This window comes from Nomascus leucogenys, chromosome 12 (genome assembly GCF_006542625.1).
Source record: "Nomascus leucogenys isolate Asia chromosome 12, Asia_NLE_v1, whole genome shotgun sequence".
Classification (NCBI taxonomy): domain Eukaryota; kingdom Metazoa; phylum Chordata; class Mammalia; order Primates; family Hylobatidae; genus Nomascus; species Nomascus leucogenys.
This window is the reverse complement of record NC_044392.1, coordinates 12655423-12673013: the sequence shown is the minus strand read 5'-3', so window position 1 is coordinate 12673013 and position 17591 is coordinate 12655423. Positions and strand designations below refer to the sequence as shown.

The window sequence follows — 17591 nt, the reverse complement described above, 5'->3', positions numbered from 1 at the left end:
GTTCTTTGGCTAAAACAAACTGGAAAACCCATACTTGCCCAACAGTCTTACCACGTAAATAGAAAATTTAGGAGCATGTACCCCCAATCTACATATTACTTACTAATCAATTACATATACTAATATTAATGCACATATGCACATTTTAAAGCAAAAACAGACTATAAAAGGTTAAGATAAAAACAAAGTTCATTTTGCTTTATTCCTATACCCCAATAATATTCTTGTTTCCCCCTGACCTGCCCCCGCCATCACTTTGAGGGCACCTGGACAATAGGCCTAAACCTGTGGGCTGTGGCAGACTAGGGAAAAAAAGAATGGGAATAAAGAAGCCAGAAACGGTGGGGATTTCTAGCCTGGACCACCAAGGTGACAGGCTTTAAGAGGGCTCATGTGGAAGAAGTGGGGGCTAATAACAAACCAGGTTAAACAAGCTGTGTGGGGTACACAACATGTACCCAGGAGAGGCAATAAGAAATTCAGACTGGGGGTTCAGAAAAGAAGTCAGAGCAAGATCTGGGAATCCGCAGCACCAGGTTCAGAATTACAATGGTGGAAGAAGATGAGATTGTCTTGGATGATAAATTGATTAAGCCTTCCAGGGACAGGAGGAAGAAGAGAAGGGAGAAAAGGAGACTCAGAAGCAGACAGGTAAGAGGAATACCAGAAAGCCAAGAAGGGGACGGCTTCAGGGAGGGGGAGATCCACAGGCTGAAGAACACAGAAGAGCTGAGCAGGGAAGTGGCCAAGGGACTCACTCGGCAACGGGGAGCTATCAGGACTGTTTTTTGAGATAAGTTCCGGTGGACAAAGAATAAGAAACTAAGGAGTGAATACATCATGGAGTATTTTTGAGAAGATCAAGGGAAAAACGAGATCATAGTTTGAGAAGGAAATTTCCTCTAGAATTGTATTTTAGCTATCATAGGGACTTCAAGAGCTTGGCTTTATAGGCAAAGAAGCAGCTTGTGAAAGGGAGATAGTAGGATATTTGATAGAGAGAATAATGGTTCCCCAATATGCCCACATCCCAATCCCTGTGAATATGTTATTCTAACGTGGTAAAGGAGAATTAAGATTGCTAATCAGATAGTGTTTAAAATAGGGAGAGTAGCCTGGATCATCCAGGTGGGTCCAATGTAATCCCAATGGGGCTTACAACAGAAGGAAGAAGAAGAGTCTGTCCGAGTGATGTGATGCCAGAGACACTTAGCTGGATGCTGTTGCCTTTGACAATGGACTTAGAGGTCCAGGAGCCAAGGAATGTGGGCAGCCCAGGGAGGCTGGAAAGGGCAAGGAAATGGGTCCTCCCCTGAGAGTCTCCAGGAAGGTACACAGCCCTGCTGACGCCTTCATTTTAGCTCAGTGAAACCCATTTCAGACTTCTGAACTGAAGAACCGTAAGAGAACAAGTGTTTCAGCCTCTGTGTTTGTGGTACCTTGTTATAGCAGCAGTAGGAAACAAATACAGGGTAGGAGGCACCTAAGATCCAAGTTCCAGAAGAGGTGGAAGGGTGAAGGTCAAGAACACCAGAATGCAGCTTGGGAAGGGAAGAGGACACCTTTTCCATGATCAGTATATTCACAGCACCTCCTATATACCCAGTATACGGTGGGAACACTTGTTTTGGCAATGTAGAGAAAAACAAGACATGATCTCTAACCTCAGGGAGGGAGACCTGGTGTCCAAGTCTGAAGTCTGAGCCCTTTCCACTACCGTCATGCTGCCTCTGACCAAAGTAGTCAGGTCCATTCAAATATTTGAATATCTTTTCACATTTCCTCATCTCCTGGCCAGTACTCCTCCTGCTACCATGGCATCTGCACCCTTCTCATGGTGCTGCCTTCCCTGGGATTGCTCCAGTTTCTAAATTCCCTCAGTAGATAACAGAAAGGTCAGGGTTTGACCAACTAGCAGTTGTGTGAGCCTGGACGAGTAGCAGCCCCACCAGTAAAATGGTAGTAATAAACCCTTCCCCAAAGCGCTCTTTTTGCAGACAGGGCGGGATAGCAGGCAGACTCCCAGGGCCCTGCCTGCAAGAAAGCTGGAGCTCAAGGCTCCTGAGTTCTTTCCTCCCTCATCCAACATCTGGCACCAGGGTCAAGGTTAGTGTTCCTGATAGGGTTTATTCTGTACAGAGAAGAACCAATTGTTCTCCCACCTTGTTTTGGGAACTCACTTTTCAAAGCAGCTTGAACTAACAAGAACTTCTGCAGCAGACATATGGCTGTGGCTCAGTCAGTAGGTAATGAAAACGCTACAGCTTTGGCAGTGTCAGCCAGCCAGGGTGCTTTTATCAAAAACTGCAGTTTACCAGACTGACCTAAAAAAGACCCTTGACATAGATGGTGGCATGGAAACTGAACAGCAGGCAGCCCAAATTACAGCTTGGGGATGCTTAAAGTGGGGGTGGGGGAATATAAGGGTCCTCTAAGGAACCCAGTTGTCTACAAATATAGATCCAGTGCTATAAGACCTCTCTAGGGATGGGCAAAGTTGTTCAGCTTCTGCCCCCAAACCTTGACTATCTGTACCTTATTCCTCCCAGTCAATTAATTCTGATGGTGGCTTCTTACTAAAACAAACCTGACCTTCCATTTACTCATTCCATCCTCATTACAGAGGGTTTCATAGGCCAAGCCCTATGGACCATGCTGGTAACTCAAGAAATGAGGATGAATGTGGCACAGAGCCCAGCTTCTAGAAGGTTATATTCTTCACCAGCCTATCGCAAGGGCATTAAGAAGCAAGTACTCTAGGGCTTCAAAGAAGAAAGGGAACTAGATGGAAAGCAATGAAGTGTTTCTAAGAGTCGTGGCTTTTGAAAAGGGCTGGGTTGCACTAAGCAGGGGTAGTTATCTGACTACTCTAGGCGACCCTCAGAGATAAATTCCCCATCTCCTCCCACCTCAAAACCATCTGCATTCTGGTGACAGTGGCCCAACAAAGTGAATGTACTTACTGCCACTGAACTGTATACTAAAGAAACTGTTAAAATAGGTAAATCTCAGACCATGTATATATTACCACAATTTAAAAACACAGGCTGGGTGTGGTGGCTCATGCCTATATCCCAGCACTTTGGGAGACCGAGACAGGAGGATCACGAGCCCAGGAGTTTGAGACCAGCCTAGGCAACATAAGGATACCCCATCACTACAAAAATAAAAAACTTAGCTGGGCATGATGGCACATGCCTATAGTCCCAACTACTTGAGAGGCTGAGGTGGGAGAATCATTTGAGCCTGGGAGGTCAAGGCTGTGGTGAGCTGAGATCGCACCACTGCACTCCAGCCTGGGCAACACAGCAAGACCTTTTCCCAAAAAAAAAAAAAAAAAAAAAAAACCTATCTGCAGCCATCCCCTCCTGTCCCTCCACCTGAACTCCCACTTCCTTAGATCCCCAGAATCCAATCACTACCTCTTCAACTTCCCCCACTCGGCAGGACCCTGCCCTTTAATACAAGGCACACTTGGCTATATCTCCCACTGTCTTGAACTTCTCTCCTGCCCTGGCACTGGATACACTGTTCTTTCCTAGTTCTCCTGACCTCTGGCTGCTCCTTCACATTCTCCTACCTGGGCCCTCTCCTGTCACCCCACACTGTGAAACTGTTCTTCACTCTATGCACATTCTTCCATGCCCACCAGTGCCCTCCTGGTGACTCCCACACCCACAGACCAACCCTCCCACCCCAGCTTCAAGGCTATGTCTATGTATCTCCATAGCCTACCCCACAAAAGGCCCCCTCCAGACGTACCCAAACTCAACTCATTTCCTGGCCCACACTAAAAACCCTTTAGTTTTCTTATAACCACTATCCTATATGGATGACACCAAGAACTCAAAGCTGGAAACCTGAGTCAAGCCCCATGCCACCCTCTGACTCACGGCCATCCAGTCACCCAGTCCTATGCGCCTACCATCCAAGTAGCTCTCAAGTCCATTTTCTGCTCCCCATCCCTATCACCACCACCCACAGGTCCTCACTACCTCTCTCTCAGACTAAAGAAACAAGTTCCTAATTGGTTTCCCTGTTTCAAATCTTTTTTCCTCCTTTCCTGAAGCAGAAGTATTTAGTTATAAAAATAACATGTTAATCATAAAAATATTCAAATGATGCATAAATGTAGGAAGTGAAATCATCCATAATTCCACCTTCAAGAGAACCTCTGTTAACAATTTCTAATTTTGCCTCCTTCTTCCTCCCCCCCAAAATCTTTATACTGCCTCCAGAACAATCTTCCAAAACATCAGTGCAGTACTTAAAAAACGCTTTACTGGACAACCAATGACAGCTTCTTGATTAAGTCAATGGTGAGGAAAAAAGGGGGAGAGGCGCTGGCCTACATTAAGGAAGACTTCAGAACATCATCAGCAAATCAAAGTTGTGGGCCTTGATTTAATCCTGATACAAACCAATCAACTGTATAACAGACTGGACAATGAGGAAATTTCATTATGGACTGGATAGTAAATTATGCTAAAGAATTTTTGTAGTTTTCTTAGGTATAATAATGGCATAGTTATCATCTAAGAAAGTGACCATATTTTTCTTTTTTTTTGAGATGGATTCTCACTCTGTTGCCCAGGCTGGAGTGCAATGGCACGATCCCAGCTCAGCGCAACCTCCGCCTCCCGGGTTCAAGCAATTCTCCTGCCTCAGCCTCCTGAGTTGCTGGGATTACAGGCACCTGCCAACATGCCCGGCTAATTTTTGTATTTTTAGTAGAGACGAGGTTTCACCATGTTGGCCAGGCTGGTCTCAAACTCCTGACCTCAGGTGATCCACCCCCTCAGCCTCCCAAAGTGCTGGGATTACAGGTGTGAGCCACTGCGCCCAGCCAAAAGTGACCATATTATTCAGAGATACACACTGAAGTAGGGAAGAAATGACAAGGTATCTGGGATATGCTTTCAAATACTTCAGCAGAGAGGCAGATTAATGGGCACAAATATATAGTCTGATAGAAGAAATAAGACCTAGTGTTTGACAAATCAGTAGGGTGACTATAGTTTACAATAGTCTATTGTACATTTCAAAACAGAATAATTTGAATGTTTCTAGCATAAAGACAAGACAAATATTTAAGGTGATGCATTTACCAATTACACTGATTTAATCTTTACAAATTAATGTATTAAAATATCACATGTACCCCAAAAATATGTACATTATATACTAATGAATATAATTTTAATATAAATACTTCAGCAAATTGAAAACAGGACAAACAAAGCAAATATGGAAAGATCCTGACACCTGTTAGAATATTTGTGGGTTTGGCCGGGTACGGTGGCTCACACCTGTAATCCCATCACTTTGGGAGGCCGAGGCGGTGGATCACCAGGGCAGGAGTTCAAGACCAGCCTGGCCAAGATGGTGAAACCCTGTCTCTACTAAAAATACAAAAATTAGCCGGGCGTGGTGGCAGGCGCCTGTAATCCCAGCTATTCAGGAGGCTGAGGCAAAGAATTGCTTAAAGCCGGGAGGTGAGCCGAGATCATGCCACTGCACTCTAGCCTGCGCGACAGAGCAAGACTCTGTCTCAAAAAAAAAAAAAAAAAAATTATTTGCGGGTTCACTGTATTATTTGCTCTGCGTCTTTCTAAGATACTGTGTCATTCTGTCGCCCAGGCTGTAGTGCAATGGTACAGTCACGGCTCATTGCAGCCTCAACCTCTCGGGCTCAAGCGATTCTCACACCTCAGCCTCCCAAAGTGCTGGGACCACAGGTGTATGGCACCCTACATGTCCTCCCTCTGAATCTTTGTGTGTGCATTTCTTTCTTTTTTTTTTTTATTTTTTTGAGACAAAGTTTCACTCTTTCGCCCAGACTGGAGTGCAGTGGTGTGATCTCAGCTCACTGCAACCTCCGCCCCCCACCACCCCAGGGTTTAAGAGCTTTCCTGCCTCAGCCTCCCAAGCAGCTGGGATTATAGGCACACGCCACCACACCCGGCTAATTTTTCTATTTTTAGTAGAGATGGGGTTTCGCCATGTTGGACAAGCTGGTCTCAAACTCCTGACCTCAGGTGATCCGCCCGCCTCAGCCTCCCAAACTGCTAGGATTACAGGCATGCACCACGGCACCCGGCCCTTTGTGTGTGCATTTAAAAGAATGAATTATGAAGGTTTTCAATTTCCAGATCCACATGGTGCATATGGTGGGGACCCTTCTGCTGCTCCCTACACCACAACTAGGAAGTCAAACTGCTTCACAGAGCAACAAGGCAGACCCTCCAGGTTCTGGCTCTTGACATCCCCCAACAGCACCACCTGAGGCCCTCTCCAGTCCTATATGCCTGAGACAAACTAAACCACTGCAGATCCCCAAGTGCTTTGACCCTGGCATGAGCTATCATGAGCATTTAGAACACCCTCCTCTCCCAGATTCTCTCTTCAATTTCATTCTATCCACCTGGCATTCTTCTAACCTCAGGCCTAAACTGTTTCCTTCTCTCGGGCAGTCCAGAACTCTACACTGCAACCCCAGGCCGAGCTGCTAACTCTCCCACTTGTACCACAACACGTATCATTAAGTACTGGAATGATTTGCTCTTATCTATCTATCCTAGACTATAAGCTCCTTGAAGGCACAGTCCTGGCCTAGAGTAGGCATGCCGTAAATGATTACAAAGTAGAGGGAAGAGGCAGGGCAGCCAAGACAGTTTTAGAGACTTTTAAGTAGTTCAAACAAACAAGCCAGCACATGTTGGGGGTGGAGGGATGGTTGGCGATGGAGCAGAGAGGGGTATTTATTAGGGTATTATCATCAGGCTCGACCTGAAAAGTACATACCGAAATAAAAAGGAACCAAGAAGACACTCAAGGGTTTTTGAGCAGAGGACTGAAAAAGAGAGACATGTCAGAGAGAAGACCCCTTCCCCCAGCATACTTCCAAATGGAAGGAGTCCTGGCTTTTCTTCTCCCCACTCCCTTGAAAGCTGTGCTTCACTTCACTAGGATCTGTCTTTTGGAGAAGGAGTGCATTCTGGCCTACATCCACACCACATGGAAGCTGAGTGCTTCCATGGAAATACTTTGCCTCTAGAGGGGACTGGAGACATCAAGAGTAAATGAGTAGGCCAGGCGCGATGGCTCACGCCTGTGATCTCAGCACTTTGGGAGGCTGAGGCGGGCACTCAGGAGTTACACACCAGCCTGGCCAACATGATGAAACCCCATCTCTACTAAAAAAATACAAAAATTAACCAGGAGTGGTGGTGCATGCCTGTAATCCCAGCTACTCGGGAGGCTGGGGCACGAGAATCACTTGAACCCGGGAGGTGGAGGTTGCAGTGAGCCAAGATTACACCACTGTACTCCAGCCTGGGCAACAGAGCGAGAGTCAGTCCCCCCACCCCAAAAAAAGAGTAAGTAGCAGGGCTATTTAGCCACAGGTTAAAAGTCACTTTCTTCAATCATTTTAACTTGTAAATAAAGCGACATTCTGAGCTCCATATGCCTGACTCTTGTATCATCAATAGTTCCAAATTGAGAGGAAAAAGGACAGGTGTTATTTATTGGCTTCCTGCACCTCCCACCCCCAAAAAATCCCACAAAAACTTGACTCTGTAATAAGATTAATTAAGCAGTAATACAAAGACTGAACAATGCATATAAAGTATTTAACAGCTGGGGGGCGGTGGGGCGCACAGTGGCTCACACCTGAAATCAGGCACTTTGGGAGATCAAGGGAGGAGGATGACTTGAGCCCAGGAGTTCGAGACCAGTCTGGGCAACATGGTGAAACCCCATCTCTACAAAAAATACAAAAATTAGCCAAGAGTGGTGGTGTGCACCTGTAGTCCCAGCTACTTGGGAGGCTGAGGTGGGGAGGATGGGTTGAAACCAGGAGGCAGAAGTTGCAGTGAGCCAAGACTGTGCCACTGCACTCTACCCTGAGCAACAGAGCAAGAACCTGTCTCAAAAAAGATAAACAAAGTATTTAATATACAGTGAGCTCCTGCCACTTCTTAGCTGCTTTTTGTGACTGTGATTGCAACTAGAAACAAGAATGTCAGGAAGACTCAGCAAGAGGACAGTATGAACTGTAGTGAACAGTAGGATGGATGAAATGGCCCGGGGCCTCTGCGAAGGAAGAATTGCTAGGTGGCAACTGGGAGTTAAAGAGACTCTGGTTTCCAGACTGAGAAAGCCCTCCTTTATGGAAGCTGCCATAAGAAGGCACAGAGAACTGCAATCAGAGGCAATGAGAAGGAAACACAGTAGTTACTAGCTCATTAGCCTGCAACCCTAGTGGGATGGAAAGAGGAACATTCACAAGGTAAAAAGGAAGTCTACCAAAACCGTACCCTGAGATTCAGAGAAGGCACCAAGAAAAGTTATGAGTATCAACAACAAGGAGACAAACCTACCATAAAAAGGGACTATTGGCAACACTAGGGAAATGTGAATATGACTGAGTGTCAAGTACTGCAGCCAAAGAAAACAGAAAGCAAATGTGCCAAATGTTAATCATATATATGAGGAGTACACGCGGGGGCTCGTGATGGTATTCTGTACGTACGTCAGAAATTTTCCATAGTGAAGATTTTTAAGATACATTTTTGAAAACTAAAGGTAAGGGAATAGGGAATAAAGAGGACCTTCTGCACTGGCTTCTTCTATCTCCCACCCCTCACCAAAGGCTGGAGCTTGACCCACATAAGCTCCAAGGCTGGGGAGTCAGGGAAGGTCACTTGGGTAGTGTGGGTCCAGGTGCATCTGACATGACTGATCACTCAGAGTGGCAGACCCACCAAGAGCCATTTTGCACAAAAGCAGGAATCAGCTTTTGGTGACAACATGTATTTAAGGAGGAAGCCTGAACACACATGTTCGTATTTATAGCTTTGGGAATAGATCTTGGTCTCCAAAAGGATGCTCTATCAATGTCATACTGGGAGTCTACAGGGCAGTCAAGAGTTGTAAGAAAAAACCCTTGAATTTCAACGTAAGAAAGGCCATCTCATCCCAAACCTCCAAACACGTGGACTCCAACGGCAGCCATTCTAACCCTTGTGCCGCTAAGGCAATGAGGATCAGAGAAAGAGTTCCCGCCTACCCTGATTGAAAAGGCCAGCCACGGTGGCTCACGCCTGTAATCCCAGCACTTTGGGAGGCCAAGGCAGGCGGATCACGAGGTCAGGAAATCGAGACCATCCTGGCTAACACGGTGAAACCTCGTCTCTACTAAAAATATAAAAAATTAGCCGGGCGTGGTGGCAGGCGCCTGTAGTCCCAGCTGCTTGGGAGGCTGAGGCAGGAGAATGGTGTGAACCCAGGAGGCGGAGCTTGCAGTGAGCCAAGATCGCACCACTGCACTCCAGCCTGGGCAACAGAGCAAGACCCTGTCTCAAAAAAAAAAAAAAAGAAAAGAAAAGGCCAGCCACAGTGGCTCACACCTGTAATCTCACCACTTTGGGAGGCTGAGGTGGGTGGATCACTTGAGGTCAGGAGTTCGAGACCAGCCTGGCCAACAAGGTGAAACCCCATCTCTACTAAAAATACAAAAATTAGCTGGGCGTGGTGGCACACACCTGTAATACCAGCTACTCGGGAGGCTGAGACAGGAGAACTGCTTGAACCTGGAAGGCAGAGGTTGCAATGAGCCAAGATCATGCCACCGCACTCCAGCTAGTTAACAGAGCAGAGACTCTATCTCAAGAAAAAAAAAAGGCATTGTGATCCAAGTGGGCTGAGGAGGATCTGCTGCTGTGACTCAGGCTGCATTGATGCAATTCTTGGAATCAGTAGCCACAGGGACAATAGAAAAGCAACTCCCAGCAAAGAACAAGCTGGGAGAGTGAATGCCACCCAGGTTTTTGTTTGACACAACCACTGCTGGCTAGAGACACTGACTGAGGGTCTCTCCTGCCCTCCTGCAGCACCTCCATCACACAGATCCACCTCCCTCCGCCACACAGATCCCCTCCCCGACAGGGTGTCCTCCAGGGCAGCTCCCCACCCCACACCACTGCCTGAAGCCCATACCTCTGCCAGCTCCCGCTCACTGAAACTTCTGGCGGTGCTTCCTTTCTTCCTCGTGCATGGCTCTCCCACAGTGACCCTGCCATCCCCTTTGGCATAACTGTGCACAGTGAGAACTCCCGTTTGCCCTTGGGCTCGGCAGGAGAGAGGCTCACTAGTTTCTGAATCAGAAGAGATAGAATCCCGTGAAGAGCCAGAGCCCAGGCTAGAAGATGATTTCTTTTTGGAGCCTGAGAAAACAAGGCGTCCCCCTACAGACGCAGGATTCACAGAAAGATCCAAGGCAGCTGCTTCTTGTTCTTCCTCCTCATCCTCCTCTTCTAGTTTGACATTTTTAAGCTCTTCAAATTTGACTTCAGTGGAGTCAGAATAATCTGAAAGACACATACACATTAGACAGAGCCAAGTTCCTCCTGCACATGTGAACCTGATGAAAGGCAGAGTGGCAAAGCACAAGGAACATGGGCTGGGAATGGGACCTAGCTTCCAGTCCTGGCCCTGTCACTGAGGGGCACTGTGAGCCAGGGCTATCTGCTCAGCCTCCTGGCCTCCAGCTTCTTCCTCTGTAATAAGATGCTACTACAGATCTACGGGGCTTATAAATAAGACTCCCGAGCACCGCCTGGCACTCAGCAGACACTCACTAAGGGGCAGCTGCCATTTCCTCCGAAGTCTCCTGCAGGAAATGCAAGTCTGAGCTCAACAGAGACCTGGCTACCTAGCCCATGCTAGAAAATCTAAAGATCTTGAAAAATATTAAGAGGGTGGATGTTAAATGTTCTCACTGCAAAAATGACCACTATGTGAATATGTATTTTAAACAGCTAGATTTACCCATTCCACAACTTATATATACTTCACAAATCATGTTGAACCAGGAGCAGTAGTTCAAAACTGTAATCCCAACACTTTGGGAGGCCAAGATGGGAGGATTGCTAGAGCCCAGGAGTTCAAGACCAGCCTGGGCAACAAAGTCAGACTCTGTCTCTACAAAATTTAAAAATTAGCCAGGCATGGGCCAGGCGTGGTGGCTCACAGCTGTAATCCCAGCACTTCGGGAGGCCGAGGTGGGCGGATCACGAGGAGATCGAGACCATCCTGGCTAACAGAGTGAAACCCCGTCTCTACTAAAAATACAAAAATCAGCCAGGCGTGGTAGCACGCATCTGTAGTCCCAGCTACTTGGGAGGCTGAGGCAGGAGAATCACTTGAACCCGGGAAGCGGAGGTTGCAGTGAGCCGAGATCATGCCACTGTACTCCAGCCTGGGAGACAGAGTGAGACTCCGTCTCAAAAAAAAAAAAAAAAAAAAAAATTAGCCAGGCATGGCGGTGTATGCCTGTAGTCCCACCTACTTGAGAGGCTGAGGCAAGAGGATTGCTTGAGCCCAGAAAGTTGAGGCTGCAGTGAGCTGTGTTCGCACAGGCTTGGGCAACAGAGTAAGACCCCGTTTCTAAAACAAACAAAAAAATTATGTTGTACATGACAAATATGCACAATTTTATCTGTCAATATAAATAAATAAATTTGAAGAGAAAAAAGGGAAAGAAAATCTGCTGAAGAGAAGCCAGCCCAGCCCAGGGTGTCAGTCCACAGTGCTGCCTGTCTGTCGGCAGACCACATGTTTGGGTCATACCTGACCCAAGACAGATACAAGCCTTTCTCTAACAAATCTAGCTTCAATGACCTTCCAAGTGACTGCTAAACAACACTGATCACACCACTCCCTCTCTTAAAATATAAATGGCTTCTTAAGCTTCCAAGTGAGCAAATGAAAATGGCAGACAGCCCTACATCATCTCCTGTTTCTCCAGCGTCACCTTCTGGCCACACAGCTGCCCTCCACCCTAATATCCAATTGAGGGAAACTCCCCACCAGTTCCCCCAAGTGGACCATGCTATTAGTATTTCCAATCTCTGCTGGGAACAGTGGCTCACGCCTGTAATCCCATTCGGCACTTTGGGAGGCCGAGGCAGGCGGATCACCTGAGGTCAGGAGTTCAAGATCAGCCTGGCCAACATGGTGAAACCCCATCGCTACTAAAAATACAAAAAAAAATTAGCCAGGCGTGGTGGTGGGCACCTGTAGTCCTAGCTAGTTGGGAGGCTGAGGCAGGAGAATTGCTTGAACCCAGGAGGCAGAAGTTGCAGTAAGCCAAGATTGCGCCACTGCACTCCAGCCTGCATGACAGAGCAAGACTCCATTTCAAAAAAAAAAAAACAAATTTCCCATCTCCATGCCTGTGCCCTGCTCCTCCCCTCTGGGACACCCTTTCTACATCCCTCCTCTCTCTCTGTCTGCCTGGGAAGGTCCTACTTACCTTGTAAGAGTCACCTTCACCAAAACCTCCAGTGTTTCCCTGACCCCTGACCAGGCAGAGGGAGGAGCTTTTCCCTACGTGTCCAGTCCACCCTGTACCTCCCTACCCAAAGCATTTCTCACACTCCAAATACGCTATCTGCTCACGGACCTGTCACTCTGCTTTTTTTTATTTCTGACCCAGCACTCAATATGGCATCTAACACGGGACACATATATGAGTTAGGGTTGTGGAAAATACACCATAGTCAACTAACCTGGGAAGGTAAGACCATCCTCAACTTGCCGCACAGAGCTATGGGTGGGCCTCACGGGGGCGAGGGCTGCCGGGCACTCCGTCATCTCATACTGCTCAGAACTCAGCTCCTCCTTGGGGAAGAGCTCACTCTGACTCACCTCCTGTGGTATTTCAAGACAAACTCGGTGCCTCTTTGTCCCTATTCGGTGCTTGGCCAGGCTGCAAGGGAGAGGGCAAATCTTTTAAGAGCCTACATATACATCCACTTACTCAAACACATTCATACACATCCACACACAACCCAAAGTGAATGGCTAGAGCCTGTCAGGCCTGGCTGAAAACTCAGGGACACCTCTTATTTGTGAATTGAGACAAGGGACTTCATTCACCTCTCTGACCTTGTTCCATCATCTGGAAAATACAGGTATTACCACCCACCTAACAGATTTGTTGTGAGGATTAAGAAAAGGTATGCAGAGTAGCTGGCAAAGTGCCTGGCATATAGCAGGTACCAAGGAACGGTTCCTCCTTTCTTTTCCATATGGCCCAGGATAAATTCTCCTCAGAGCACAGATCCCCTGGCTCAGCCACCAACGGCACTGCAGACTTAAATCACGACATTACTAATGCCCTTGAGTCTCATCCCCACTACACTTCTTTTTAAAAGACTCTCTAATATGATGAGAAAACATGATTTTTCTGGCTCAGAGGGAGCCCGACCTTCGCACATAAATGCCCCCGACCCTCATATAAATGACGCCTTGCTCCAGCAGACTACACGCCCACTACAGGTCTCTCATTCAGAAAGTGCCTGAATGCTCTGGCTCTCAGGTTTCTGGAGCCTTTACCAAGAACACTCCCTTAGCCAAGGCACAAACAGCATCTTAGAAACAGCCTCGGCCAGGCGTGGTGGCTCACGCCTGTAATCTCAGCACTTTGGGAGGCCGAGGTGGGCGGATCACGAGGTCAGGAGATCGAGACCCTCCTGGCTAACACAGTGAAACCCTGTCTCTACTAAAAATACAAAAAATTAGCTGGGTGTGGTGGCAGGCGCCTGTAGTCCCAGCTACTCGGGAGGCTGAGGCAGGAGAATGGCCTGAACCCGGGAGGCGGAGCTTGCAGTGAGCCGAGATCGCGCCACTGCACTCCAGCCTGGGCGACAGAGTGAGACTCCGTCTCACAAAAAAAAAAACCAAAAAAAAACACAAAACAAAAAAAAACAAGAAACAGCCTCTCCACAGATTACAGGACCTACCCAGACACCCCTCCCTCAAGCAGCCAGGACAAAAGGGCTGCTGGGTTACCTTGTCTTCAAGTCTCCTTCCTCTCCATCCTCCACCCCTTCCATGTCCTCCTCTGGGCACTCCTCCTCGTTGCCGGCTCTTAGAGGTAGTTCACTCTCCTTAAGAAACTCAGCTGCTTCTGGCGTGGGCAGAGTATGGTCAATAACTGTGTTGTCCTTCCCAGCTTTCCAAAGTTTGTACCTTTCTGGCTGGAACTTCCTCACAAACACATCCATGGAGATCTTCACCATGTCCTTTCTACAGGAGCACTGTCCGCAGGAACCAGAAGAGCACCAGGTAAGCATACCTTGCCGCTTCCAACTCACCCCCACGTCCTAGCTCCTCCCTCCACATGGAAACAAGTGCAAGATGGTTTATAACCAGATTGTTTTGGTTCACAGGCTGAGGATATATTATCTTTGCAGGACCTTCAAACATGAAGGGAAGCAGGGAAAAAAAGGCAGAGAGTACATGCTACTGGGGCAAATCTACCTGGGCACTAACTCAGGGTCACAGAGGGTGGTTAGGCTCTGCACTTAGGCCCCCAGGATGGTGAGCCACCTGCCCTTGTTCCCTGCCCAAGCCAGGAACACACAAGCAAGTCTACTACTATCAGTCAAAGGCCCGACCCTGCTGCTTCCCTAGAGTAAAGGAAACCCCTAAAAATTTCAACACAGAAATCTCAGAATGGCTAAGGCAAGAGTATTAACGTGTGTTAATATTAATGTGGTTGTAATGCCTAATGGACTCAAGAACCACATTTTATACTTCCCAATTCTGAACACATTTTTAAAAATTCCTTATGAACACAAAATGTTAGTACTCTGACACATTGCTAGCTGCTCGTTTCTGAATTCCAGCAGCTCAAAGAAATATTCTAATCACCAGCCAATGTATCTAACCAGAATTTGCTCATTTTTGTCATGGTGTTATAGGAAGAAATCAAGCAGACTTACCAGCACAGCTTGCTTGCCATACTCAATCCACCGACGGGTAGCAAAATTGGTAGACTCCGCACAGTTAAAACCATGGTTAAAGCCGGCATGGTAACCATAAGGGAAAGTGATCATAAACTCTCCAGCCTCTTGAGTCACCTGAACAAGAGCAGACTTGAAGCAGCTGCTTCAAATGGCAGAAGTCCACAGAACTGGAATTCTGAGCTCCACCACAACTTAGCTGAGTAACAAAGGGTAAGTCATAAAACCCCCGGGGTCCTTGCTGTCTTCTATAAAATGCAAAGCCCAGACATATCAGATGACATGACTATAATTAACCATTCCTCCAAATGAACAGTGTTCAAGGGGATCTGACTCTCCTCTGGCACCAGGAAGCTACAGTGGCCCTACCTTTAATGCTCTTAGATCAAAGTGTTGTTACATAGTTTATTTAAGCTTTGGCCCCCTCTTGGTATAGTGATGAACTAGAATAAAACTCTGTAAAACAAAGGCCAGAAAGGGTGGTGCCTGAGAACTTTGGCATGTAACATCAACTCACCTTGTCAAAGGGAATTCCGTATTTCTTCAGCATTAACGGGGAAATCAGGGTCATCTTGTGGCGGAGAAATGCCTCACAGCTTTGAGCACTTCCTGGGAAAAAGCCTATTTAATTGAAAGGGTATCGGTTAACACAGTGCTGCACACTAGCTCCGCAATCCTGGAGTCACTTCACACCTGTGCTTCTCATCGGAATGACAAACAGGATGAATCACCAATGTGACCTCCAAGGATCCTTATAGCTGCGCACCAATTCTAAGATTCTGCAGTGAGCCTCTAGGCTCACTCCCATGTAGGGCATTACATGGGTAATGAAATCCTGTTTGGGAAACCAAGGTCACCCAAGCTGCCTCTGTTCTTATAGAGTTTTGAAACTATTTAGGACCTCTTCTCCAGTCACTTGTATCCCTGATCTTTTTTCAGTAATGCAGCTATAGTATCATCTACCCAGGCTTTCCTATGTTCTCTAGACGTACAAATCTAAGTCCACTTAAAAGAAACAATGCATAAAGTTCAATTTTTTCTTTAACATTTGGGTCTTTAGTGGAAACACCAGTCATACTGGGTCTGGTTCATTATCGCTGGTCAAAGAAACACCCCTGCTCATTAAAACTGAGGCCAGACAATCAGGCCAAAGGAAGAAAAGGCTCCGTCACTGCCCTCTTAGGGTAACCAGTGTGGCTCACCCCCATCTGCAGGCCTGCGACAGGACCTGCAAGAATCTGACCATGGGGAACACACATTTTAGTGTAGAGCAAGGAGCACAGCTCATAGGAGGGTCCAACCCAGCAAACAGAGGAGACACAGTACCTTTGGCGAGGCGTTCCAACCGCTTTCCATGCTCAGGTGGAACAGAGTACCTGCAATCACATGAGAGCATCAGAGGCTGGGCGGAGGACAGGTACAGAAGCTAAGGGACTTACTCCCACTCTCAAAACACCTTGAAATAGCAGATTTTTTTTTAACTTCCCAAGCAGTAGAAAGGAATCTGAAAAAATGAAATATTAGACTGTTTGGGCACAGGAGTAAAGAGCCCATAAAGAAGGTGAGTGAATGTATTTCTTCTATATTCATTCACTTAGTAAGATGTTTATTAAGTGTTCACAATGAGCCAGGATTTATGGTACACAATATTACTCTCCTTTATAATGCTGTTCATATACTAACATTTTTTTAAAAGAAAAAAAAAGAACGATGTCACTATATAACCTCAGTATTTAAAAATGCTCAGTATTTTTAAATGCTTGAAAGGCCTAAATGGGGGCGGGCTAGAGAAAGATGGAAAACAAAGTGAAAGATGGATCTGACATTTAAGAGACCTAGCCCCGTATCTGCTGATGAACTCACTTTCCCTTTATCTCCCCAACAGCTACATATACTGATTACCCAACAATCAATTACCTCTCTACCCAGTAGGGTGTCTAAACACCATAGAAACTGCTCTTCCTGAAAAATGAAAAGAAAAAAAGAACACCTAGGACTATTAAACTTTTGCAAAATTGTTAAACTTTATATTCTGAAACTCACAGTAACTCTGTTTTAACCTTTTTAATCTCTTCTAAAGATTATTCCACAGTAACAACAAATCCTCTCACTGCAAACAGCTTCATTATAAAACAAAACAGAGAAGGAGAGTTGACAAAAATGTCACCTAAAGGACTCCGGGATCCATCAGGCAACCCTATACAGAAGGCTCTGGAGGTCCCACTTCAGAGGACCTAAGAATGCATATGATAACTGGGAAACCTTCTTTTATAAGAGAATTCAAAAATCCAGGAGCAGTGAATTTTGGAGTAAATAGTGGTGAAGACACAAAAGCTACATTTACACATCCTACAAGTCTAGCCTTCTGAGGAAGGAAAAACAGGACAGTAGTTAGGAGATAATCATAGGCTCAAAAGGTTCTTTCCCCCAAGATTAGAAACTGGAAAGCACTTGAAAGAAGAAAGGAAAACCCCTGAGAAAGAACATGGCTGAGGATGCTGAAAAAAAGACATGAAAGTGGATATGGTTTTCATGACTCCCCATAATGCGCCCCATGATGTCCCCTCCAGCCTCATCACTCGCTTCTCATCATTTTACACAGCACCCAAACTACAGCAGACTTCCCCTAGCTCCCTAAACACACCACGCCCGGCTAATTTTGTATTTTTAGTAGAGACGGGTTTCACCATGTTGGCCAGGCTGGTCTCCAACTCCTGATCTCAGGTGATCCACCCACCTTGGCTTCCCAAAGTGCTGGGATTACAGGTGTGAGCC

At 46.6% G+C, this 17591-nt stretch overlaps 1 protein-coding gene across 3 annotated transcripts in view; it reads right to left on the bottom strand.

The window, feature by feature from the left end:
• The window catches only part of KDM4A (lysine demethylase 4A), a 55045-nt gene that overhangs the window by 22502 nt on the left and 14952 nt on the right, over positions 1-17591 (bottom strand). For all 3 annotated transcript variants that reach the window (XM_030823702.1, XM_030823703.1, XM_030823704.1), the window contains exons 6-11: positions 16143-16192; positions 15334-15437; positions 14796-14933; positions 13861-14108; positions 12576-12775; positions 10003-10373 (exon numbers count right to left, since the gene is read on the bottom strand). In XM_030823702.1, the coding sequence (XP_030679562.1) occupies positions 10003-10373; positions 12576-12775; positions 13861-14108; positions 14796-14933; positions 15334-15437; positions 16143-16192 (1111 nt within the window). The remainder of the gene's footprint in view (positions 1-10002; positions 10374-12575; positions 12776-13860; positions 14109-14795; positions 14934-15333; positions 15438-16142; positions 16193-17591) is intronic.